The 27,696-nt window shown below is 41.4% G+C and overlaps 1 protein-coding gene across 4 annotated transcripts in view; it reads left to right on the top strand.

Moving 5' to 3' along the window:
- HIPK3 (homeodomain interacting protein kinase 3) overlaps positions 1-27,696 on the top strand; it is a 94,160-nt gene that overhangs the window by 47,973 nt on the left and 18,491 nt on the right. For all 4 annotated transcript variants that reach the window (XM_042882642.1, XM_042882644.1, XM_042882643.1 and 1 more), the window contains exon 3: positions 26,311-26,434. In XM_042882642.1, the coding sequence (XP_042738576.1) occupies positions 26,311-26,434 (124 nt within the window). The remainder of the gene's footprint in view (positions 1-26,310; positions 26,435-27,696) is intronic.

Here is a 27,696-nt window from a genome sequence, read left to right on the forward strand (position 1 = left end):
TATTGTTTTGAAGTACCTGACCAGGGTAAATAACATTAGAAAATAGGAGTTTGACTTCAGAAATGTTCAAAAGAGGAAATGCTTTCTCAGGGAGTGAGAAGAAACTTCTGAGAACACACTGTATTCAGATAGAACATATTTTGCCAGAGGTTGTGCTTCTTGTCAATCAACTAAGCAGCTATGCTGTAAAATACAGTTAATCACAAAATTTACTTAAAAGTTTTTGTGTTACGAGAAGGTGGGAGTGATGGTTCAGGTTTGACTTGTTTGACTTATGACATGTTGCAACAAACCTTTAAAAATAATTGAGCAGCAATTGAGACTCATTGAGAACTCCTTCAGTTCAGTGCTATGTGTTTCTTTACATCGTATACAAATATACTTCAACTATTTTGATGTTCAAAAGCACTCTGCTGAGTTCTCAAGAATTTAAAGACAAAAGTACGAAGCAGAAGGATTTTGTTTTCCTTTTAAACAGCTGTTGTAGGATCTGAGATCTCAGGAACAGAGTAAAATGCCTTTCAACTTGTACAGTGCTGCAAGGGAAAGGAAGCAGCTCTTGTGGAAGCAATATGAACTTGGTAGAGTTTCTAGGTGACTTATGCCATCCTCAAGAATGAGGTTTGTGCTTTCCGTATTGAAAGCACACATCTGCCATAGTTGAGTGAACCAGAGAATCACGTAAAGAAGTCGAGCAGAAGTGAATGAAAACAATTTTATCGTGCTTCCTTTTTTCTTGTGTATGAGACCATCGTGAATGAAGCACCGCCAAAGATGGAGGAGGCAGCAAAATCTTCTGTTATGCTGTCTTATTTTGAATGGCAGCATGGTATGTTGGGTCTGTATGTGGATGTGAGTAATAAGTTGAAAACACAAGTAATAAAGCAAGATTAGGTCTTAAAGCAGGGACTGTTGTATAGCCAGGTGAATGGACAGTGGGGTGACTTACGTTTCACCTTCTCTTAGTCAACAGCAGAGAAAGAAGTGGTTAAAAACAAATATGAAAATGCATTTTGGCATTTTTCATTACCTTTTGGAAATTATTGCTAGAAATTCGATTATTTACTTGCAAGGAGAGAGTATGATATCAATAAACATTAACCACGAAGCGCTATCTTAAGCTGTGAGTTTCTTTTCTGTTTCAAAGGTGAAGTGTTATTCCAAATACTGTTTGCCTAAAAGGCAGTGCCTGTATTACATGCGGTTTTTATGCTGGCCTGGGCTTTAATATTTATGGGATAGAGGGATCTGGTATTTGAAGCCTTTTCTTTGCTGTTGGTCTCACACTTTAAGACTGCTGACCTTTTATGAGTGATCTAAGCAGTGTATGCCTCTTGTAAAGAAAAAAGACCCTTTTATGTACAGCGTAGGTGATTGGGCCTTTGTCACAGATGGAAATGGTGTAAGCACGTTGCTCATCTGTTCTCTTGATCATCGGTGCCCTAAATCGGGAAAGCAAGCATTTCATCCAAGACTAAAAGCTGCTTTTTTCCCCCACAGTGTGGGTTAGGAAGCGGAGGAATCAACAGCTGTCTCTTATTTCTCAGTCTCTAGTCTCATGCTCATCCACTGAGGTCGAAAGCTTTTCCGAGGCATGGCGTTCTTCTGTTCATGGAGTCATTTTCCTTTTCTTTGTCTCTCTCATAAGGTTATACGTGTTTTGGGAAAAGAGGGTGAGAAGAGAGGCTTCAAAATGTTGGATTCCAAGGAGCAGTGATCTGCACAGCATCGCTGTTACCAGATGATCCAGGTAGTTCTGCTGACTTGCCCAGGGAGCCCACTTACTTTTATTTAGCAGTTTCCATTGTCGTGAAAAGAGCTTGTGTGTGGCCACAGTGCTGTGCTCAGAGGGAACCTGTTGGATCTGCTTTCACAGCAGACCTCTCCTCTTGTGTGGCACTCTTCTGTTGGAGCTTCTGCAGAGTCTTCCCCCTTTGAAGTAGCTATGTGCAGCTCCAGTGGTCAAGGGCTCTGTTCTACACGTCAGCTGGTACCCAAATGACACGGGTTTGTTCTGCAGCATTTGCCTGCTGTTCAAAGCAGGTAAAATTTTTTTTAAAAGATGCAAGATTCTGTCTAATAGCATTTATGTAGCAGGGTTTGGTAACGATAAAGCCTCATACTTCTCCAATATTAATGTCCTCCCACTATTTACGTGGCTGTAACATCAAGTTTGTAAAATGCATCTCTGTATTTACATTGTAAGCATGGGTTGCTAGGGGACAGTTTGTAGCAGCAAAGTCACTGTTTGTGTGGGCAGAACTTTGTGATGCAAACCTTCATCATTGATTGGGAGGAGCTGTTACTTTGGTTTTGTTTTGTTTTCCAAGGGAAATCACGCTTCTGTTGACTTCTTCTGAGGTTGTCTTCCTAGAAAACCAGGTTTTGGAAGTGAGTCTTTAGTAAACCTTACAAAGCTTAGCATTCCCAAAGTCCCGATGTCACAAACTTGGGATAGTCTGTGTGGGTGTAAGAACTGACGTGTGAGTTAGATTGCATCTTTCTCACGTGCAGCTCCAGAAGGCAGTTTAACAGGCATCGTTCTCATTGCTCGTATAGCTGCACTTGTGGTTAAGTTTCCTATCTTTCATCTCCTGCCTTCCAAGAACTCATCTGCTTCATCACACCATTCAGCTTGTGCTGCTGTAAGTTTTGTCATTAAGAAGTATTTTTTGGAGAGCAAAGAATTGGTTTCCTGATGGAAGATGCTTTCCCTGGCATCCAGAGATCCATGCTCAAACTGTTCAAACTAATTGGGAAAATGAACAGGAAGCAGCATAACTGATCTCCCTATAAGAAAAAAAAAAAGGGGGGCCAGCTGAAGCTGTGGGTTTATGGGGCACTCAAGTGTTGCTTGCAGACTGGAAGGTATTCGACTCTAAAGGAAAACTTGCAGCTTGGAACTGTTTTTCTGTTCCAGTGGTGACAGTGGTAAAATACGATCCAATGTATTCAGTGTGCCCTCAAGGATAAGCAAACGAGCAGAAGCAGTAAGTGGAGTCTGCTCATTCCTCAGTCAGCGATATCCTTCCTCCTGCTTTCCAACTAAGGGTAGTTGCTAATCAACAGAGCTGTTCCAGACAAAATGCCAAAAGTCACTAGTGTTGCAGCACAGCTCAGAGGGCAGAAAAAATCACGGCTGGATGTATTCCTGTTGGATGGGAGCAGTCTTTCCCCCTCCCTCCCTCCCTCCCTCCTCCTTTTACATTTCTCGCCCATGGAGAGTCAGACGGGATGGAAAAAGAGATATCTGTTGCGTTCTGCGGTCCTGATGCTGCTGGTCCATAAATCCACCCCCAGCCCCTCCTCCTTGGCCCAGGCATACTTGTCAAGAGAACTGTAAGTTCATCCGCCACTGGCTCCAGGCTGCCTCTCCTTCAGCCCTTATGAGAAATGTTGGAGCTGTGGGTGGGTTTTACTCAGCCAGTAGTTGTGCTGTGGCTGGGAGCAGTGACTGGGTCCTGTGCTCTCTCTTCTCTTTTAAAGGATTTGGGGAAAGGGCAAAGCAGCTGAGTTGTGTGGCTTAATTCCTTTCCATGACTGCAGACAGAGCTATGTGCGTGCTCTGAGACTGTTGCACTCGGACTGCTTTTCACTTATCAGTATTCACCTGTGCATTTAGCTTCAGAAAAAAGCATGAACAATTTATGTTGTTTTTTCAATTTTGTGCAATTGTTGTTTTCTCTTGCATACCCGTTGAAGTTAAAAATAATAATAATAATAATAATGAAAATCCTAGTGGCTGTGTGCTCTTGGCCAGACTTGTTTTCCCGCTGGGCTTTGTAACTTGATTAAATGTGATTAAGTGTACTCCATGTCACTCCAGTTACTCCAAAGAGTGTCCATCAGCAGTACCTGTCTGCAGTGCTTTCTTCCTTTTGTGGATTAGGGTTGGAGGCATAATGGGTTATTACAAGTCAGCAGTAACACATGAATCCATTGCATCAGAGTAATTTGTTAATTATCTCTAACATCAGATCAGCAGAATTTACATGTATAGAATACCACCTTAAATCTGGTTTACAAATAAACATGGGTACAAGCTTTCTTGATCAAGGAGAGAAGTCATGCAGGAATCAACGGCTCAGGAAGCAATTCCTTTCAAGTCCACCCGTTGCTGTCACATACTTGAAGCTTCAAAAGAAGCTTGATCTGGAGTGGGACGTCTTGTTTTTCTCCTTTCACGATGCCTACAATTCTTGCTCAAAAAAAAAAAACAAACACTTTTTTTTTTTTCTTAGAGGTGGAAATAGGAAGTAAAGCTCTGTTAATATACTTGAGTGTTCTGTCAGGGAAGCAAGATACGAGAACAAGCTAAAAATTCCTCTGTAAACAACTCACACTTAAATATGCTAGCAGATGTTATTCTATCACTTTGAACTGTGCATCACTGAAGTGTATTGGGATATCTTAAAATAGTCACGGGTGGTGGCCAGAGGCTCTCGACTACTATAGATGGTGAGGCTGCTCCGCTGCAGCAATGAAATAAGCCAGAAGTACATGCTGCTAAGGTCATCTGCCTGCTCAAGGTCAGTGTGTTCAAAGTCAGCTGCTGGGTTTGCCAGCATGGTTACCGTCAGCAGTGCAGACGAGAGGAGAGTCCCGATAATGCGCAGATCTGCTGCGGGGCTGAACTGAGGTGCTCTGAACCCTTCTCCCCCTTTAAAGTTGTGGGACTGTGATTGCTGGTTTATTTCCTTATCTGAGCAGCCAGTGTTTAATGTCAAGATAAGCTTCTGTGCCTTGTGCTCGAAAACAAATTGTTGATTTGGCAAGTGTGTTTGCACTTCGTGTGCGGAGCTCATTAATTGTTTAATTGACTTCCTGTTGTGGACTTCTGTTGTGTGATTACCGGGACCCAACCTCAGCCATTAAAAATGCCCTCCAGGAGTGGCGATCTTGGCTCATCCAAACCTTGTTTATCTATCTACTTGATAACAAATGTAGTTTCACTTCTTTTATTTTCTAGTCTTCATACTGTAGTCTCTCATACCTTATTATTATCTGTAGTAGAAGTAGAAAACAAGGATAGTTTTCATGGATATTTTGTGGGTTTTGTTTTTGTGGGGGTAGGGTTTTGTTTTTCCCGCTGTAGAAAAGAATGATGGGGCTCCTGCAAATTTACAGCTGCTTTTATTCTCTCTGAGGACCCAGAGGAGTATCATGGGGATTGGAGAGAATGAAATAGGGCTGGCCTTACGGTTGTCGTATTTCTGAGCGAGATATTTTTCTGAGTCACATTAACAGACACATGAAGCATTAGAAGGTACCACGTATCTGCTGAAATGCAAGCTATTCCAGCCCGTGTTTTCAATTAATCATGATGGTAGGAGCAACAGCCGAAATGAGAGCACAGATGACAGCTCTCCTGGTGTTCAAATGTCTGCAGTTTGAAGAAAAGGGAAAGTCTGTATAATGTTGAAGGAGAACGGGCTCTGTTGTTGATTTCCATTTGCTGGGGTTAACTGGTAAATTTGTCATGATTGAGAAGCAGCTTTTATTTCTTACACATCAGTTTTACCTCAATGTGATCATTTTTCTCGCTGCACTGACAGGTCACAAAGACTTGCTCATCGTTTCAGTTCGTGTTTGTGTGTGTGTGTGGGTGTCTATCAAATATCTTAATTGCAGAAAACAGTGGTGGTAGCTGTCAAGCTGTATTTGTAAATACTACATCTGGCTCTTCCCACTGTGCCCGTCTTGAAAATATGGCTCTGTTTTTCTGTTGTAAGAGCAGGAGGTTACAGATCTCAATCAACGTGAAGGAAACTGGAGCCTGCACTTCAGTCTGCATCTTTTCCACCTGGCGTGGTGGAATTCACTTTTGCTCTGAAGGTGAGCTATGGGTGCCTTCTGCATCAGCACCTGACACCCAGCAGAAGGCTTGCTGCCCCCTGTGCCTGCATGGCTGTGCACCTGTGGCTAGGGCAGCCGCTCCTGTGCAGATGCGGCCAGGGGGGATGGGGGTACACCCACAGCTGGGGCCTCGTCATCCCCTCCAGTGCCCAAGTTAGAAAGCAGGCAGGTTGGGCAACTGCAAATAGTGTGCGTGCATGTGGAACTTCTCACGCTTGGCTGGTTTTGCTCTGAACCAGCACGTAATGTACTATCCTGATTGAAAAAAAGGAAAGGAAGTCTTTTGTGACTTGTAGCATCAAGTGATAAGTGGCAGAAGTGTCTGGTGTAAAAACAAGTACTGGGGATGTAATTAAGTAAAACTTACACGGGGGGAAAATAACGCATGAAGTGTGCATATTCTACTGTATGCTTGAGGGCATTTGATCACACGGTGGTACCTGATGTTCTGGAGAAATTTTTGTTTGGTTTGTTAGTAAAGTACCTTCTAAGAAGTGACAGACATCTTTTTTTCTTATGGAGGGGGCAGGGGAAGTAAGCCCAAAGCATTTCCCAGATAAGGCTTTTTAAGCAGGTGGATGCTGTAACGATGCTGTTACCTTCAGAACACGTGCAGCGTGGCTTGTAGTGGGTCTGTGCTATGGCCTCCTGTCCCCGTGCTCATCAGCACAAGCAGGGAAGCAAGGTTCCACCGGAGATGGGAGGCGGGGAATGTTTTCTCTTGCACACGCAGTGCTGTGCAAAAGGACTCGTTTCTGCATCTCTCTGAAACTGGTGATAGAATATCCTTGGAATTCAAGATTCCTCACGTTTTGTTTTCCTTCATAGCCTATTGTGTTCTGAGCCTGGCTTATTTGAAACTACAGTAGTGAAGTAATGATATTAAGAATTAGAATCATAGAATCATAGAATCATAGAATCACCAAGGTTGGAAAAGACCTAAAAGATCACCCAGTCCAACCGTTCACCTATTCCCAATAGCTCCTACTAAACCATGTCCCTCAACACAACATCCAGTCTTTCCTTGAACACCCCCAGGGTCGGTGATTCCACCACCTCCCTGGGCAGTCCATTCCAGTGCCTGACCACCCTTTCTGAAAAGTAATACTTCCTCATGTCCAGCCTGAATCTCCCCTGCCGTAGCTTGAAACCATTCCCCCTGGTCCTATCACTAATGACACGAGAGAAGAGGCCGACCCCCAGCTCACTACAACCTCCCTTCAGGAAGTTATAGAGAGCAATAAGGTCTCCCCTGAGCCTCCTCTTCTCCAGGCTGAACATTCCCAGCTCCTCAGCCGCTCCTCATATGGCCTGTGTTCCAGACCCCTCACCAGCTTTGTTGCCCTCCTTTGAACACGTTCCAGGGCCTCAATATCTTTCTTGCAGTGAGGGGCCCAAAACTGGACACAGTACTCGAGGTGCGGCCTCACCAGTGCTGAATATAGGGGAACAATCACCTCTCTGCTCCTGCTTGCAACACTGTTTCTGATGCAAGCCAGGATGCCATTGGCCTTCTTGGCCACCTGGGCACACTGTCGGCTTTGAAACTACCTAAAACTGTGAGACAAGGCAGTTTGTGTGCCATTGAGATTTATCTAATCAAGTTGGATACTTGCACAGAAGGCAGCTTTCTCAGTGCTAAAACCAGAGCTTTGTGGAACTTTGTTTTGTGGCCTAAGGACTACTGCAAATCTTGCCTTTTTCCCCATGCAGATAAGTTCTGGATGTGTGCACTTAATAACTTTGAAAAATGATGTGCGCTACAGAGCTTACAACATGCTTTTATGTATAGGTAATGCTATATGAAAAGTTTTAAAACTGAGTATTACTATAGCGTTATCAATTTAAAAGTTCCAAACCTGATTTCAGCTGTTAGAGTATGCTGTAGGTTGCAAACTGATAGCAGTACTTAATGGTGTTCCCAGCGTGGGGTGGATCACACTGGGCACAGTGATGTCTAGAGACGGAACCAGTTTTGGACTCTCAACCTCTCTGGAATGGTAGCTAGATGTGGGGTCATGGGTCTCAGCATTTTTTGTAATGTGAGGCTTAAAAAGTGAAACAGGAGGAAAGAAATTTGTAGATTGTGCAGTATGACTTCTTCCTTCGCTTTGGTTTTCATCTAGTCTTGAATTATTTCAACAACTTCCACTGGAAAAGCATTCAAAAGCTTTGCTGTATGTGAAGAATTGCTGGGAAAGCCTTGTAGGTGAAGTTCATCAGGATTATGATTAACTTCCATATGCAGAGGTGCTAGTGAAAGTCAGGTGTTTAACTCATAATTGCTGTTTCTGTTATGGTCTTACTGCTAGTTGAATGACATGAGTCTTTTCTCACACAGAGTTGACAGGCAGTGTAGGTGTTTGGTTTTTTTTAATCAATGCCACTTATGTCTTGCCCTATGTAATTTCCCTATTGAACATAATGTTTAATCTTGGAACTAGCTGGTTTTCATTTGTGTGGGCTTAAAACACACCAAAATAGCAGGAAACTCTCAGATATTTAACAGGGGGGAAAACTGTAACACCGTAATGTGTTAAATAAAAGGATAAGCAGGAATCAATGAGTTATTAGTGCCTGGAGGACTCTGTTGTGCTCCCTTAATCCACTTCCGCAGCGCTGGTAGGGAATGCAGCGGGACCTGCAGTAGGTGAGGAAAGCAAGTCTGTAGCCACGTGGTGGTGCTCATGAAATAATGCATTCTGCATTGCCTAAATCTAATTAGCACTTCATTTCTAGCTGTTCTCAGGTTTGCTGGATATGATTTATGAAGTATTTACAAATGGGGAACGCTTCTTACGTTGTGTTTTTACCTACAGCGCCATTCTTAGCTTGTGTACAAACGCAATCGAATGACTCTTTAGCTCTCTTCTAATACAGAGGTGCCTGGTGTAAAACCAAACGAAAAGCCCTGAAACATACTCTGATATTTCAGCGGTGGGTTGGGTGCATGTCGCGCCCCTGCACAGCCTCCTGTTTTGAAGCTTTTCTGAAACTTCGACGTTTTCATTATTTTGTGCCCGGATCTGCCTTTGCTGAGATGCCAGCTGGGTGCTGCTGGCTGGTATGAGGCTAACGCCAGCAAAATGCCTGTTTGCTGAATGCCTGTTTGCTGATTTGGTTATCAGCAGTAGAACACCCAGCCCTAAGTACCTGCCTGCACAGCGACAAGGAAGAAAGAGGATGGTGGCTGTTCTTGTTGTTCTGTGGTAGCCACCTGGTCATCACCGTATACATAGCTCTGGGGAGCTAAATCACATTCTTGTTGCTTTCTTAGAATCTCAAAGAAGGCAAAATAGGGATGTGAAATTGCTCATTCTTGTCCGGGAAGAGAAGTGGTACAAATAGGAAAACCAACAAAAACAAGGACTAATCAAGCCACACGTTTGTCAGTATGCTTGTTAACATTATTGTGGAGTAACAGCAGATTCTCTTCTGTAGCAGAAAGGCCTGTAGAGAAACGTGTGAAAAGCTTCCCAGCCTCTAAAATGGCAATAATTGGTGTGTAACAGCACATATTCTTAGTGCTCTCTCCAGCTTGCTGCTCAGTGCTTGCTTCTCGTGGTTGGCAGTTCCACTCCAAGAACACTAAGCTGGCAGGACAGGGAAGTGAGGGAGGAAAGCTGCTTGTACCTGTGTTTGTGGGACTGTGCAGTCCCAGGTAGCAGAAGGGTAATAGAGGAAAGGGAAGGTTATGAGGGGGAAATGTGCATCTTTTCAACCTGGGCATGCAGAAAATGAGGAGGAGGTCTGTACAAGAAAGGGTTACTCTTCCAGTGAAGGGCCGTACAGCCCTGTAAAGACTGGACTGGAGAGGACATTAGAGGCGTCCTCGGTATTCTGACACTTTAACCAAGTCTTGACCTTGGAGCTGGACCAAGTAAATTATAACCCTTAGTTTATTAAGAGATGTTATGTTTGTGTTAAAGGCTCTGTTGATGAAGAAGAAATGTGACTAGAAATTCTCTAGCGCTTTCATTGCTCCCTTGCCCAGTGAGGGCAAACTGAGGGTTATTCAAGTTACTTCTGATTCACAGGTCCGTTTGCTTTCAATAATTTATTCTGTTGCTCTCAAAATCTTCTCAGAGCTGTATTTAATTCTTGCGGCAAACTTCTGTGAGACTGAGCCTATGAGAAAGTATTTGGAAAATGAAAACCAGCTCAGATTTGTTCCAAAATGCACTCCCATGCCTGCCACCCAAAGGCCTGCTGGATGGGATTCTTTGCATATTTCCACTGGGCACTGCTCTTTAACCAAAGCACCTAGAGCAGATGCTTCATTTGGGATATGAGTGCTGCTGGTATTCCTAGGAGTTCGAGCTCCTCCTCTTCTCTGAAGGAAGAATACTTTGCCTGTAAAACAAGTGGTGTGTGTTTGTTTGTTTTTTTTTCCTCCTCGAGTTGGAACTGTGTGGGAGTACAGAGAATAGTGGCGAGTCCTATTCTGCCTCCTGACCTGTAGTAAACGTGCTAGACCCAACATCTTTGACTTGAAGCCCTTAAGGCACATATACGTACAAGGGATTACACGTGCAAGTGTTAGAGGAACTCTTGGTTACGTTACAGGTAGGTAACGCTGTTCTCTGTCAGTTGCTCACTAATCTGTGTGATTATTTGGAGTATTTAAGTACCTGCAAGCTGGTAAGCGGCCAGCTTTGCTGCTGTAATAACACCTTACATAACTGGGGCCTTCCCACGCGGCTTGCAGGCTTGAGGCTTAGTAGCATGGCTGTTTGTACAGCGCCAGACAGGTGGAAATGCAACAAGAGTTCAAAATGAACTATGTGTAATTAAGAGCATTGCCTTTGAGTTTTTCTTTTTTTTTTTTTCTTTCGACATCTGTTGGCCTTTGTTTATTCTATTTGCAGCTTTTGTTGTCACATGGAATAGACTGCTGTTTGTCACTAAATAACTGGTAGCTGAAAGGAATTCTTAGCCTTTTCCTGGGTATTAATCCTAGTCTGGTTAAGTGTGGCCACTTTGTGAATGTTAACCTTCTTTGAGCTTGCATATGGCTTGTGAAAACGTTCTAAATGCACTGAAATGTGATTTGAGAAACATGCATGTTTTGCAAGTGCGTATGTAGGGGTATTTTTAATACCTCTTACAAAACAAAGCATTAGGCACGCATTTCTGTCAGACAGCAATGTTTTACAATTGGACTTAGATGGCAGCAGGATATCCTTCCCTTTGCAAAGGAGGGGGGGATCTGCCTCTGCGGCATCTCATTATTTCTCCTGTATAACCCTTCAGTAACAGGTGGGAGGAGGCAAAGGGCCTTGGAATATGTGCATCAGCCTGTAACGATCAGCTGAAAGATATAACACTGGCTCTGAATGATCAAAGATCCATTTAGTATGCAGTTCATTTAGTGTCTTACAGTGAAAACATAAAGAGAGGTGCAGTAGTGAAGGCTAAGAAGGTACATTTGCGTCGATAGCTACTCAAATGCTCTCCCAGCTGCTCCGTCTGCAGCTCATGAGCTTCCTTTTGTTGTTTCTTTTGCTACTGTTTTGAAAGACACAAACTTCTAGCATGACCAAAGCCGGCAGCAGACTCCCACAGTCTGGTTGTGTCTTCTGAAATAGGTTTTATACTCAGCGTGTAGAGAGGTCCTGATCTGTGTCACAACAGTGTTGTTGCGTGAGTGACCGATGCTTCAAAATGGAATCGCTGCCTGCTGATTTTGCTGAGTCCAGCAAGTATCTAGGTAAATGGGGAAAACTGTTGGAAAGGTGATTTCCTGAAGCTGTGTGACTGCTGCCCGAGCTGGGGGCTGCCCCTTGCTGGCTGCAGCTGGCACGTCAGCATGTCCTGGCCCTTGCAAAAATGTTTTCTTTGGATTCTGCTCCTGGCGTACTTTAACCTTGGTGGTGGTTCCCCCCTGGCCCTTTAAAGGGCATTCTGGGCGCCTTCATTAGGAACGACTCTGCTCTGTCTCCCGCTTGGCTTTATTAATCCCAGGAAACAAACAGGACTGCTGGGGGAGGGGGAAGGAAGTAGACTGCAGAATTCTTCTGTTTGCAACTGCTGGTTTTGTTCCAGTTAGTAAATACAATTTTAAAATCAGTTCTTCTGTGTGTGTGAGGGGGACTAGCTGCGGTTCGCTGTAAGTGTGCTTTTAGTTGGATGCTGCAAATGGAAATGAGTTAACAAAAAAAGCAGGTTTGTCTTGAAATTGTCCTTGTCCCTGTGTGGAAACAGGGCATCGGGAGCTCCTCCAAGTTGCTCTCTCTTCCTGTTCCTGCCCTGCAAAAAGGGAAGGGAAAGGTGGGCAGCACAGGCCTTGTTTCCCTGTGGCATTACTGAGTGTGTGGCAGTGCCACAGGTGGTTACTTCAGTTCTCTCCTTATAGTTTGCTTATCCAGCTATTAATAGATCTCTTAGGTACACGTGTGTGCTAACAAGTGGGTGGAGAAAGTAACTGTACCTATCGTGAGTCAACAGCCAGCTTTTATGGCATTGAACTGTTTTTATGTTTAAAAAAGAAGCCCCAAAAAACCCACCAGTGTGGAAAAATCAGATGTTCAACATATTTAGCCTTCTAACCGGTGACTGATGCATGTTCTGATTTCGTTAAAACGGGTAATCCTGTGTCATGCAGTTCTTGAATGTTCTTTACAGCATTTTTTAGAGCATTTAAGGGAGCAAGTTCATGATGAGCTTGTTGTAATAGCGTACATGGGATAAAGAAATTAGCTTATAGGTTTGTTCTGGAAATGATGACTTGACAGTAGCCTCTGGCAGCAGAATTTAGCCATCAATAGTGTGTTAATCCAGTTAAGTAGAGAGCCTTTCATAGGGAAATACGAGTCATGTGTTCTAGCTAAATAATTACATTTAAAGTAATTGTGGAACTTGTAAACGTTGCCTCTGTATTTTTGTGATTGCTTTGTCGTGCTTATGGCACAGCTATGTTGAAGTGGTAGCACACTTGGTGTGATTTTTGGTGTTATTTTGGAGTGTTCTTACCTGAAAATGTTGAAATATGAGAATTAACTGTGCTAAATTTTGCCTGTTCCTTTTACTATTTAGAAAACAGTGAACAATATGACAATTCTAATTGCACTTGGTGTTCCTGCAGTTTTTAAATCGTTGCTATCTTTCAGTAACACATATTGATGAATACGATAAAGCTAGTGCTCTGTACTTGGTCTGCCTATTAAGAGGGCGTCTCCAGACATGAGTTTTCTCCATTACATTCTCCAGGATGCAGTTCAGTTCATTCTCTTTCCCCAGTGAAGACAAGTTTAGTAATTTCACAGTTAAGCAACAGTTTAATTCAGCTAGAATCAAGAAGATGCCTTGTTTAATGCATGATTGCTTAATTCCGTTGACATCTGTTTTAACTTCAATCTCTGAATTTGTAGATTTTGTCTAAACATTTTTTATCCACGCTGAAGATGAAACAAAGAAACTCTATGATTTCACTTGTCTCTCATTTCAGTGGGTATTCTGGCACCAGTGAGGGATAAGAAATACACAACACAGTGAGGTATGTGCTTATTCTGTAGAACGAAGCCTGTTGTAGCTCTTTTTGACTTGGTAGAGCTGGTAACACGATGCACTGTTAAGATTACTGTGCTGTACTTGATTAAAAGATATTGCTACAGATTGCTTCCACTCATTTAGGGCTGAATGTGGGGTTTTGTTTTGTGCTGCTCCCCTCCCGTGAAACTAATTAAGCAAGTTAAACACTTCATGTTGATTGATAAAAATCTGATGAAATCTTCTAGGACACTTTATATGGAATGCACGTGAGCTTAAGAGATACACAGTTGCTAGCGAGTCTGTTTTATTTTATTGTGTTTATAATAATGAAGATGATTTAGAGACTGTTTTGTTACCTTCAAGAAACTTTCATACCTATATAACTCATATAAATTTGTCTGTATCAGGTTTAAAACAAGTCAATCCATAAATGTAGTCTTCTGTTACAATTAAAAAAAAAAGTGTGACTACTTTTCATTCTGTGGAGTTATAACCACCTTTGTAGTCATAATACTTCATAGATACGTAACACATAGCAAACATTAAAGTGAATGCTGCAGTATTACATTGGCCATCCTTGGACAACGTCAAAAGGTAGGCAGATTGTCATGATCTCTGTTTTGGAATAGGACTATCTTGTCTTTTTATTTTTTCTTTGTCTTTTTTCCCTGAAAAACAAAAACGAAAAAGCAAACAAACAAAACAAACAAAAAACCCACCCAAACAGTTAGATGAGGTTTTTAAGTAGGTGAAGACCTCTTTCCCTGTTACTTCACTAAGGTAGATTTTTGTCTTTACATACTCTCCATATCATATCAAGACTTGGCAAATCCCTGGCGCACGTTTCGTAGACTATAGTGACTTTTATCTTCAAATTAGCATTCTTTCAAAAAAAAAAAAAAGAAAGAAAGAAAGAAAGAAAAGCAGCTTGTCTTGGAGGTCTGCTGGGTTTTGTGTCTTTCCCAGTCGGTTATTTTTAGTTATTTTCCAAAAATCTACAATCCTAGATCATACTGCAGGCTGATTTCCCTAAGGGTATTTACAGCTTCAGAGACAGAAAATAATATCGAAAAGGGTAAGTCACTCATCTTGTCTTGTTCTCAAATGACTAATGAAAGTACTCATATTTATCGTTATTCTCTCATGGACTCTTTTCCTCATAAAGTTATGTTATTGGTCTCTAAGTCTCTGGTCTCTTGATTTTGTCCTTTTCTCTAACTGTTCTCAAGAAGTTATTTCTGCGTAGGGCTCCTAAGTATTGCAACTTCTTCATGGTTGTATGCTTAGAGATAATCTTAGGTTATGAACATACATGTTGTTCATAGAGCTTCTTCAAAGTTGTTTGACAGCAGTTCTTTCTGGATAATCCTAAGCAAATGTACAGGAATTACTGTTAGGGTTTTCCTTGAGTATATTGCTCCGCTGCTTGTTCATGCTAGACTGTAATCTCTTAAATCTAGTCAGTAAAAATTCCTCTCTTTACTGCTGTCAGTTTTGAAATGTAGATTTCATTAGATAAACGTTGACTCAAGCTATTTGGGGGAAATTTCATGTTATATAGGAACCCCATTGAGATGATGGCAGTGGTCCTGTCTGATTTCACCTACAACCTTTGGCCAATACCGGTGAACAAATAGAACTAAAGAAATGTCATAAACTGGACACTAGAGGAAACATGGGCCCTCTTACTGCAGGCACAACAAGGCCAGCGGTGTCGGAAGCCTCACTAAAAAGCAGGGGTGCAAGCCAGAATAGTTGTGCTCACACCTTTGTTAGGGATGCATCCTGGGGCTGCTACCAAAGAAGACGATGGTGCCAGTGCAGCAATACGTGTATGGTACCAAAGTGCTGTACAGCTTTTTTCTGTGTCCAGGAGAGGTTGTTGGGACCATTTGCTGGGCTGGAGGTGGAAGGCATGATGTGGTCTGGAGAGCCCAGCTGGACCAGGCTTTCTTTGGCAGTCTGCAGAAATGACTCCTGCTGTTTTAGTTGGGCTGCAGGGCTGGCCTTTAAGCCTTTGCTGTATGAATTTGTCGTGTGACAGTGTAATCTGAAAATAGTTTCTGGGACTAAAAGAAAATGCTTGGATGCTAAAAAGAAATGCTTGGATGCTTTTCCTTGGAAAGTTCCTGAATGCTACAAACAAACCAGGTTAATCCCTCTCATCTCCAGGGAAATCACAAATACCTTTTCAGAGGAGTTTAGCTAACTTCAGCTTTCATCTTTTCAATGGAATAAATATTCCTACTGCGTAGATTCCCATAATACCTTAGCCCTTAGGGCAGTGATTATTGGGGTTTAGCGAAGGTTGATATTACATAGGAAATAGGGAGAATTCCCAGTGGCTTTATTTTTGCAGATTGTGTTAGCAGTTGGTATTTTCAGTAAATTTTTTCTATGGTGTGTTTTGCTTTTGTATTTTGGAGCTGGTCATTTGATAGTTGAAGCCAACGCGTACTCTTGAAATAGTATGGTATTTAAATGGATTACAGCTATTATGTGGTATTTATGTCTGTTCTTGGTTTGGTACATATTTGGGAGCGCTTCATAATCCTTATTTGTATTATATTAACGCATTATTAATAGTTTAATGAAAGGACAGTCATGTTCTTGAAATAATTCCCACTATATTTTTTTTCCCCGAGTTCAGGAAACGTTTATTGCTTCTCACACTTGGGCAGCAGAGTTTCCTGCAGAGCCTTGTGAAATTCTCTGTCGTATTTTCTCAAAGCATGGAGAACAGGCAGGAAAGATAGTGTGCGTTTCCTTTTTCCTGGGGAGCCAACAGGCCACGGGCAGTCTGTTTGCTGAGGATCCCATCCTTGCTGCTTCTGCTGATAGCATCAAAAGGTGTGCCTTTTTGTTGGGTGAATGGCTGTCTGTAGCAGGAACAGAATGAGGGTTTTAGCTGTTAGTAACGAGCTGCTCCTAATTATTGGCGTCCTGGACTGCATTTGCTTCAATGAAAGGCTCCCATTTTTATCCATTTATTATCAAGGTGCCATTATTATCTATTTTTCCTCTTTAAACTGTGCTGTTTGCTTTTAACCTTCGTTTGCTATGAGAACAAAATATAACTTTCTACTTGATCGAAAGTAATGGCTGGTGGATTCTAGTTTAGCCTGCATTCCTCTTTGGTGTGGCTGTAGAGGGCCTGCTCTTGGTGCTAGGGGTCACGCAGGAAGCTCTTTAAAAGAGAAATCAAAGCTGAAGGCTAAGAAAATTGAACACTAGTGTAGAGAGAAGAAGAAATGGCTAAGAAAACTTTTGTATTTTAGCGTTTGAGTGCCTTGAGTTTTTGTATGTAATGCTGCTTTAAAATAATTTGCAATGCAGAGCCTGCAGAAATGCTGGGCTCTGTGCAGTCGCATTCCTGTTGCAGCATGCTGTCAGGTTCTGATATGACATCAATCTGGATGTAATGGATACATAGTTAAGCAGTTTATTTTAGGATCTGAAACTCTTCTAAGAATAGAGTGGCTCTCCTTTCAACAGGAAAGGACAAATAAATTAAAATGTGATACCAGGGAAGGAAAAAAGAGGGAGGAAGAACAGAGCGAAGTATCTAAAGAGAGCAAAAAATGGGGGAAAAAAACCAAACAACCAAGCGCTGGTTGGGTTCAAGGCTGGAGTGGAATACATGGAGGACTTGAATATGGGTTCTTTCAGCAGGCTGTGGTACGCTGGCAAGCAGGTGATGCGATGTGCGGGAAGGCTGAAGTCTTACAGTCTAGCCTACAAAAATAGACTTGTATAATTTTTCCTTGCTGGTGGTCTGTAGGTTTGGTTGCGTGGGGAGGAAAGATTATCCATTCAGGTTTCCAGTTTTGTTAAAATGCTGTCAGTTTCTTATCCTGGTGCCCCAAAAGCTTAAGTTCTGTAGTATTTCCATGTGATTATGCCTGTAGAATCACTTAAAACACCGGTGAGAATGTTGCCTGTTCTGACGGTGTCGTGTTTTACACCAGAGATCTAATCATAGAAACTAGAAGGGGAAAAACTTACCAGGTCATCCAGTCTGTTCGCTTGCCAGAACATCATAAATTAGTACAGGATTACACAACTGAAAACAGAGGTTGCTGAACATCACTGTATACTGTATGTTGAGAGCATTTTTGTGCATTTTTTATATGGGTCAACACATCAGAATAAAAAGTTGTGCTAGGTATATATATATGTGTTACAGTAGACTTGGGACCTGAAAGTGTTTCAGAATATTTTTGTTCACCAAAAAGCCTCTACCAGGGTAACCTTGAGAAAGCAGATTTAATTTCATGTGTGTTTACCCACCTGCCCCAGTTGCTGCTCTGTGGATTTTTTTTTGCCATAACTGAACTGATGCTTCTGTTCATTTTTTTCTTTTTTTTTTTTTTTTTCCGCTTAGCAGCTGACCTGAGTATTAAGTGACTAGGTAATACTTTATACAGGGGAATATCCAAAGTGAAATGGATTTTGGTGTTCTGTTTATCTGGGAAACAGGACATGGATCTGTTGAACTGCGGCATCAGTTCCTGTTGCTGGACGCTTTTTTTTTTTGGATGGTCTGTACTTTGTACACTGCAATATTAAGTGATCAAATGTTAATCTGATACAATCCTTTTTAAATGCTAACTTCTTCCACAAGTTGTTTACTTGCTTTTCTTTTTAAACCGAGCAATTTAACAACTGTGTCTGTTTCCTGGGATCACAATTTTGGTGCTGGTTCTTGATTTGACAATTTCTTTAGTCCGATATTCCTGCATGAAATGTGTGTATTTGAAAAAAACTGACATTTTTTCTGAAATTACAACTTCCTTTTCTCCTGACAGATTGCATCATGGACAACAACCTCCAGTTTACGAGGCAGGATGGTGGATAGTGAAATTCATATTCCAGTACCGTGTAGAATGTTATTAGGAATGTAAATAAGATAAACATGGTAGTTTGTATGAATACGGAGTGACCTCCAAATACAAGGCAGATAAATGACATGAAATCAGTTTTTGGTGGGCTTTCTATAGTTCAAACAATGAAAATTAAGTCAAATGTTGTCAATCAGTCGCAAAGCTCCATCAGATTATCACTAGGCATTGTTCCGATGGGTGCACATCAGCAGTGAGAATCTGTTCACAACAGAGGAGGACAGTAGAAGATGTTTGTACCTTTTCAGATAGCTCTGTGGCTTGTTTAGTCCCAGTGCAATATATCCACAGGAGAGTAGCTTCCCTGAATGGCTTGTGGCCCTCTTGGCTGGGCTGCAGGCCTGACATGTGCAAGTGTATTCAGATCCCATATCAGAGCAGCAAGTGCTTTTGCAGAAGTTGGTCTTGTGTTGTTTTGTTTTCTAGCTACTTAATATAACGTTAAGGCACACGTGGTTCTTGACACAACAGCTGTATGTCCTTGTGTTGTTGGGCTTTATACCTGAGCTATGCCAAACTGGTAATCCTATTTTAAAATAGAGAGGAGAAAAAAAAGAAATAAATGGCCCTCGATATCTGCAGCTTATATTTGGACACTGCAAGTCCATGCAGACTCTTATGGCAATAGCACTTTGTACTCCCACAAAATCAATAACAAGACAAAGGGAGGGGAGTTAAGATCTTGCTTTTCCTTAGTGCACTCTGATTTATGAAGCCTTCAAATCTGCCAGACCGCTCTGTTGTAATTTTTCTTCCATGCTTTTTCAGTGCTGTAGAGCAATGCTCATGCTTGCTGCTCTTGCTGTGTGCATGTGCACATAGTCAAGCTCTGCCCAGGTGGAGGTGACTCTGCATCCTTGCTGCTCCACTGCTTGGGCACAATTTGAGCGTCTGCGTATGTAACAATGTATTCCATAGGAAGCCTGGAGATGAGGGAGCCTCTCTCTTGAAAGGGGAAGCATTGGTTTTTGTATCTTTTCAATCATGCACTGCAGGCAGCATGTTCAAGTGGTCCATAAGAGCTGAGTGCTGTGTGTAGGTGCCTGCTGCTGGCAAAGGCAGAGGTAATGTCCAGGTGGCACCTTCCTTTGCCAGCCTCCACTCTTACAATAGCACACTGTGAAGTAAGTAACCCCAGTTGGTATTTTGCATATTGACACTGTGCTATCCAAAATGAGGATAAAAGGTATTGAATTACAGGCATCATTCACCAGTAAAACACCTGAAGAATTTCTCTGTCCATGGAATTTTCTGCACTGTATTGCTACATCAGTATCTACCTTGCTTAATTTTCATTTAATTTGAAAGCTGTTCAGTGTGTCAAGTCCATAAATAAGTCACTTAGTAAGCTGCATGCTGAGGAAAAATTGTGAGAAAGGCTGAAGCATAGCTGTCTTCTGGTTTTAATAAAATCACTTTCCACTAGAGATGGTGAATAAGTGGGAAAGAATCAGTTGAAATTGCCTCTTATTTTATTATTCTCAACTGGAAAATTCTAAAAAGAATAACTAAATGTTATCTGTAGCGGTTCTGTTAGCTGGTAGCAGAAGGTGCATCAAACAAGTTAAAATTTGCTATGAGACTTTCAGATCAGAATTCTTCAATGCTGGGAAAGAATAGTGGGATAGCATTGTTCTGTTTGAATTCCTAAGATGTATGTGTTAGTTTCTGCTTTGATTTCCTGTTCTCTCTTGTTCTCCCTTCTTGATTTTGAGCCCTCTGTTTAAAGCCCTCTTTTGCAGTGATTGTTTCTTTTTTCTCAGTAGTTACGTAGAGAAAGGATTTAAAAACCTTCCTCCTCAGAGTCAAGGTTCAAAGTTGCATATTAATCAAATGTTATGTTCCTATACGTATATGTAACCGATGCAGTGGTGGAAGGCTGTGGTGCCGAGGAGGACTCTCTAGCAATTTAACATTATGTCGTTTTATGGAAAAGTTTGGTGATAAGATGAAGTCTGTTCTGTCAGGAAATTAAAATTCCTTTTGTGCAATGCTGTGTACTACGCCATAGCAATAATGCACCCCTAGAAGTTTGCATGAGATAGAGTGACTCATTTCCTCCTGTCTTCGCTATCTCTTGCCATGCCAGAGCCTGCTGTTCCCCAGCACTCCTTCAAAGGAGGAATGGAGTTGTGAATGAGGGGTGACTTCGCATCTCTTCTTGCGCCTATTTGTCCTCCTTGTCTTTCGTGACGTGTGGTGACGTGGCCCTGAATTGTAAAGGAATATCTTTGATTATTTCCTACCGTGTAAAAGGCACAGAAGCCCAAAGTCTGTTTCTGAGCATTTATGTTTTTGTTCTCAGTTTAAATCCTCTTAACTTAGAGTTAAAATAATCAGAACTTGCTGGTTATGTGCTGCCTAATGTCTACTCTATGCATAGTTGAAAGTGCACTGGAAAGCAAGACTGCAAATGTTTAGATGAAGTTTTGCTTTACGGATTGACAGCAATGATGCTTCTAAAGGACTAGGAGGAAAACTAGTTGTTCAGCTGTCTATCTATCTGTCTGGTGTGGTGTACTGTACTAGTATTTCAAAGACCAGGAGTGCTTTAAGACAACACTACCAGTCTGTACTCTGACATCCAAATGGGCTTAAAAACAATAGACAATTGAACTATGAGACTGGTTTGGTTTGGCTTTAAAACTAATTTAGTGAACTTCTAACCTGTAACGTGACTTTTAAAGAGGCATGAAGAAGGGCGAACACTTTTTTTGTTTCAGTCTAAGGGGATAGCTTGAGTAACTCTTATCTTTGTGCAATGGTAGTAATTTTAGTATGCAGGAAACAAGAAATACGTATGACATCAGATCCTTGGATCTGGTGTTTTGTTCAAGAAACTTTACTATAGCAGAAGGTTCTACTTCTACCTAGTCTTATTGTATGCTGGTACAACAAGAACCTTGTGTTGTACGAACCTTACTGTTTAAGGGCTAGAGCAGTTGTGGATCTTATTTTCTGCCAGTCTGTTCCTTAAACCCGTATACATTTTCCACCACAATAGTGGCCCATGATTCGAAGGCTAATTTAATTCTGGCTTTAAAAAAAAAAACACAAAACAACCAAAAAACCCAAACACACAACAGTATATTTATATTTGCATCAGTTACTAATCTCAATTAATCTCAATTAATAACTCCCAGGCAGGAGATCCCTGGGTTGTTTGACATGAGGCAGGGTGTTAAAATACTTGACTGCTTCTCTTCTGTTATTTTATGTAATTTGAGTCACTTGATTTCTTCACTGACATTTTTTAGTTCTAACCAGGATTTCTTCTTTTACCTGAGTCTCTTCAGTTCTTTAATTGATATTATCCTTCTCTGCGTCTTTTCTATTTGATGCATCCTTTTTCAGATGGGGGTGACCAGAACTAAACACAGAATTCAAAAGTGAACACACACTATTCAAGGTGAGGGGATATCACTAGTTTCATGTCTTTCTCATTTAAAAACAAGTACCGATAGCCTGATTATTTTTGGTCCCAATTTAATATATTTTTCTTGAGTAATCTGTAAAGTGGTCTGGATATAACTTGTGAACTATTGAGTTCATTATTATTGAGTTCATTAATGAATGAATGATTTACATTAATTTTTAGTATTTTACTGTACACCATGAATGCACTACTGCCTGTTATTGTGTTGCTGTAATTACATATTTGAAATGCCTTCTGAAGTCCATCACAAAAACACTGAAGAACCAGCTGTTAGAACCTTCATCATGCACAAACTTTGTCATTACGTGATTCAGTCTCCACCAGATTATTAGTTGTACTCGTGTGTTATTTTTAAATAACCGAGTGTTGATGATTTGATTACGATCCCTCCAGCCCAGAATCTTTGCTACGCTCTTGCAGATCTCTCAGAAACGTTTGTACTCCTCCATTTATGATATACTGGTATTGCAGAGGAATTGGATGTGAGAGTATTTGTTAGAGTGCCTACTATTATATTTAATTACTCTTTGCTCTTCTCCTAGACGTCCTTTCTTTATAAGGATGACACAGCTCACAACCCTTGTCTACTTAGAACTCTAATAATGTATAGGCTTGCATTCTGCAAGTAGTTGTAGTTCCAGAAAGCCAGGTTTGTAATCCATTTTGACTTCAGTCACTGTTGAACTTGTGTAAGTTCCACCCGCTTTCACTTGATCAATAAGATGGTTCTGAATGGCTCATTAGCCAAAAAAACAAAAACAAAAACAGATAAATGTGCTGCCCTTTTGATGACTTTTGTTGCATTGGTATTTGTTATAATGATGACTGAGTTGTACCCAGAGCTGTTGAATTATTAGGCATTGTGAAATGAAACAGTGGTAAGAAGGGGTAGTAATGTTTGGTTTATATGAGAAGAGTATGTGTTTTGCCTGATGTTATGTTAGAAATGTTGTCTGCGTTTGCCTTCAGCTATACAAATATGTAGAAGCCAAAATTTATGGAGAACCAGTATTAAATTCTTTACTCAGAGTACTTAACGTTTTCAAACTTAAAATGCGATATTGCAAAAGAATGCTGCTGTGAAACTGGTAATGAAGAGGTAAGCTGCCAGAATTCCCAGTGTTCAGCATCTCTGGAATATTAAGTAGCAGCTGGGGAGAGGAAGTGACTCTGCTTTCCTCATAAGGACCTGTTATCGTCAGCTGCCAGTGCGGAGGTTGGTGGCTAAAGGTTTTGGTCTTGGAAAGAACCGCGATGTGTTGAAAGGAGTGGGAGATGTGAGGGGAGGAGGGCTATTTCTGTCTGCCATAAATACAGCAGTGCCACGTGGCAGGCAGTGGTACCAACAGCCCTTGTGCTGCCAAAGAGAAGGAAAAGTAAAATCTGCCACATCTTGATTGTGATTTCTTTGATGTGTGAGGAGGTGTGCTTGCTGCAAGGCCCTCGGTGAGAACACGTCTGGAGGATTATTTCTGCGTTAAGCAGAATTTTCATACACGAGCAGTGCTAGGAAGCTGTCTTATTGTAGTCCGTACTGTTCTTCTTTGTACATCATCCACTGGTTTTTAGCTTTTTCATTTACTAGTTGCTTGACATCAGAGTTCTGACCAGTGTTTTCTGGATAATGATAATTGGAAATGGCTTAGACTTCTTACACTTTTTGTCTCGAGGTATTATTGATTCTTGGTCTTTTCTCTTTGTAGCTCCAGTGTAAGGGTTGGAGGAGTTCTTGCTCAGTTGAATTTTTGTTTTGCGCTTGCCTTTTTGAAAATCCTCTATTACTTCACATTTCTTCACATTTGTTTATTTTGTTGCTTTGTTCTAAGCTGGCTAACACTGAACCTCGCTCACTTTATGGGGAGTTCTGATCACTAAGCCAATTAATAAAAGAAATGGTGTGCTTTTTTTTTCCCTGTAAGCTTGCAAGATATACGTGGGATAGTATGTACATTTGTGATCTGTGGTGCAATCAGTAGAAGTGTTACCATCTGTATGGGAACTGCTGAGTCACGGCCTGAACCTCTGATTAATCACCTGAGGTGAGCCTTGAGTCAGCCAGAGGAGCTCAGGTGAAGGCAATTCACCTGTGCTGCCGGAAGGGGTGGAGCCTGGCTCCACCCCTCCTGGACCTATTTAAGAGCTGGCTACCAGAGGGGAAGGATCTCTTCTGGAGATCCCCTCTTCTGGTATCTTCTAGTGAGCTCAACCCAAGGGTAAGCTCTTCTACTTATTCTCTTTTGTGATCCTTGTTTGCTTTTGCCTTCCTCTTTTGATTATATTGCAATTATAACATCTTGGTCATACACCATCCAAACGAGGCCGAAGCAAATACTCATTTGCATCTCCCACCTATGTGAGTATTTCCGCTGTTTGAAAAGCCTGCTTCAGGAGAGGCGAATTGAGCTGTGCTGCACCAAGGGAGGAAGAGGCGTTTCGGGACTTTCACCTAGGAGCTGTGGCTGTATGAAGTAGATGTTTCTGGGAGGCTGTGAGGGGCACGGCTCTGGCCTCTCCGTGCCTGTGGCACTCATGGCGGGATCGCAGAGCTGCTGCTTGCCCACGAAGACCTTTTGGATGCTTACGTTTGGAAATACAGTAAAAGCTTTCTGCTTTTTGTCATTGTATCTGCCCGTATCCTTGTTTTATTTGCAATCCTATCCCTCAAAAGAGATGAGGGACAGACTGACTGACGGTGGCTATTTTTGTACAGCCCACATATTAACTGTTGGGTAAATATAAGAGGTTTCTGAAGAGCTTATTTTAGCAGAAGCATTTGTTAAGGCTGCTGTATCCATAGGCTCTGTGTATGTTCATTAACTATTCGGCGCTGTAACACAATACGACAAAAGGAAGCATATTTTCACAGGGATCTGTAACAACAGGGTGCAGCAGGGCAGCCGGCCAACAGTTGAATGCAGACGTTTCTTACTGCTATTTCCAGTCTTTTGGCATGTGGATATATTAAATTTATTTCTCAGATAACAAAACTAGCTAATACTTAGTGCGGTGTCATGATCCTGCATTGCAAAAATACATGTTTAAGCTCTAGAAGTTAAATGTAACCGAGTCTTTGAATACAGTGGAAAACTGAGCCTCTCTAGTTTCCCTGCTGGTGACAAGACTTGTCCTTCATGTAACTGCACCCAGAGTGGTTTGCGAGCAGAGCGAGAAGCGAAGCATCGGCACAAATGGAAAGCATTAACTTTTCACAAAATGTCCTGCCCTGTCCATTTCTTACCACTGGAAGGCCTCACATTTTTCCCATAGCGGAAGCCTTGGGATTTTTGCCGGACAAAGATGGGGCAGAATTTCAGGAGCCTTTCCCAAGATGAACATCTGTCTCTCTCTGGAGCCGAGTTTGGCAGACTTAAGCTGTAGCACAGGTGGGCCTGGAGACTGAGCTCATAGGTACATGTACGTATGTGTCTGGCCAACCTTGCTGCTTTTGGGTCATAGGCGTATCAGAAGTCAAGAAGATCGTTCAGCTCTTGGCTGCCGTCCCAGTATAGCATGAGGGAGGAATTTGTCCCAGTATGGCATGAAAACAGGAATTTGTTCCTGAGACAGTGCGTTTCTGTGAACTGAAATGTGTTTTGTTATAGGTAAATTAAATGTATGGGAATTTATTAGGGTAAGAGGTGGTTTTGTTTGTGGAGTATTAAAATGGCACAGCAGCGCGTGCTGAAGTGTAGCATTTATAAGCTCTTACACAGATGAGCAGTCAGGATTTTTCTCAGCAGCCTGTAACGTGATCGCTTGAATGCTGCCGTTCAGCCCAGTAATGTGAATTATTGTGTTGGTTTTAATTGTCTTCGTGCTGCTCTGTCACATGCTAAGATAACAACAGATTGTAATTTTAAAACTAAACCACATTATAGCTTGAACAAACTGGGGGGAAGGCTTAAAAAGAGCAAATGTAATTAAAACTGATGTCTGTGGAATACTTGAGTTTTGTTCAACGTGAACAGAAATGTTAAAAGCCCTTTGGCAGCTGTGTCAATACCAATTTTTCTAGCTGTTGACTAGAGAAATACATTTCAGCACTGTTGTTTAATTCACATTTGTTTTAAGTGGAAGAAGTAAGACCTGATCTGTTTAGCTAGTGCAGCGGTGTCATTGAAGCGGTTTAAGAATGGCTCACCTTGTATTAATTAGAGAGCGTAAGGGACTTACAGTTATGTAATTAAATTGATATTTTAAGTAACTTGAGTGTACTTTCCAGTTAAGAAGCTTGCAGTGTGTTTTCAGATAAAATTTTGTTGTGTTTTGCTTTGACACAAACGGCTGTATTTTCTTTGGAATGTAGTTACAGGTGTACAGCTTCGAGCAGATGAATCGCTCACGACGTGCTGGAGGAAAGACAAAAACATTGAATCCATTGTGTTCTCCTTTTCAGGCATATCGCTTATTTTTGTGTACATGGGAAGCAAACTGATAAATAACATTTCAGAGCGACTGAATTCTTGCAGCAGGTTATGTAGACAAGGAGAAGTGCAGGTTGTGATGTTATGGTTTTAATGAAGTGATTAGCCCTTGTTTTCAAATAACAGATGTTTTTGTCATTGGATTGTTGAAATGCCTTTTTTTCCCTGAGGAAAAAATCCAATAACCATATTTAATTTGCAGAGCACCAGAGATCATACTGGGATTGCCGTTTTGTGAAGCCATAGACATGTGGTCATTAGGGTGTGTGATTGCAGAGCTGTTTCTTGGATGGCCACTGTACCCAGGAGCACTGGAATATGACCAGGTAGTAGAAAATCTTTCACAAGCATATACTCCCTTTACGCAATTTAAGTATTTCAGATCCTTAAACTCAGAATTTCAGATGCTGATAACATGCCCTATTAAGTACTATTTCTTCAAATCTGTTTGATGCTTTTAATTTAGTGTTAATTATTCTAGAAACGTGAATCCTGTTTCTAGAATGAACTGTATGCTATGCTGCTTTTCTGAATTGAACTTCAATTTTTTTTCCCCTCTATCTTGTAAAATAAATGTTGGCATTGAAGCTGATTTATTTGATGGGAACCAGAGTTTGAGGACACCGTTGTTGCTTTATAATCTTCCTTTTAATTGCTGAGAATGGAGTTGAGTCTGGAAATCTTGTTCAGATGCTCATATTTAGAGAGAGAGGTCTTTAATGTAACTTGGGAAGTTGGCAGTAATATAAACAGAATTCTGATTTCTCTATCACCTTTGAACTTTGAAAGCAAAGAAGGCTCCTGAAAATCCCAGTTGTAACATCACTGGCTTATTATTAACTTCTGCATCTTTGACTCAGTGTGCAGTTGAGGGGCAGTTCCCTCCAACACATCAGTTCAGATTATTCTGATCCTCATCTTCATATCACAGACTTCTGGCTCTCTGTGCTTAAAGACTGCAGTTACTTTTAGAAAAGTTTTTTTGTCAAAATCACTGTCAGGAAATATATTGATTTTGTGTTGATTTTGTAACATTTTATTTTATTGTTTCCCTTGTTTATACAAAATTTAGTGTTTCCTGGGTAGGAATTGAGCTGTGAGTGGAACATGGATGGATGTTGACTGGTGTGTAGAAGACAGTTATGAACTGTATTGCTCTTAAATTAGAGAAGGAAAGAGGAAAAAACTATCAGCAATGCAATTTATTGCATTCTTCAAGCAAAAAGTGAAGACATCTGTTCTTGAAATTATGTGAAATACTGTCTCAATTTTGAGATTGACAAGAGCTTGGCAAACGTATTTATTTATTATTTTTAAAAGAAACTGCAGAAGAAGATCCGTACATGCAAGAAAGGTCACAATGTGTAATTTCCAGAATTACCTCCACTCCTGCCCCCTGTACTTACTGTTGCTGTAAGTAACAGCCTGTAGGAGTGCAGCTTTGGAGGAGGAAGCCGTAAGCCCGCTTGACATCCTGATCGTGGTGCCACATACAGGTCAACGCTGCTCCTGGATGTTCAGTGTGGCTTTGGACCACGTTGCCTGTCATGTAGGATGAAGCTGGGATTTCAATGATCAAAAATTCTGC

The sequence above is a fragment of the Lagopus leucura genome, unplaced genomic scaffold (genome assembly GCF_019238085.1).
Source record: "Lagopus leucura isolate 7727_CA_CO unplaced genomic scaffold, USGS_WTPT01 Super-Scaffold_100035, whole genome shotgun sequence".
Taxonomy (NCBI): domain Eukaryota; kingdom Metazoa; phylum Chordata; class Aves; order Galliformes; family Phasianidae; genus Lagopus; species Lagopus leucura.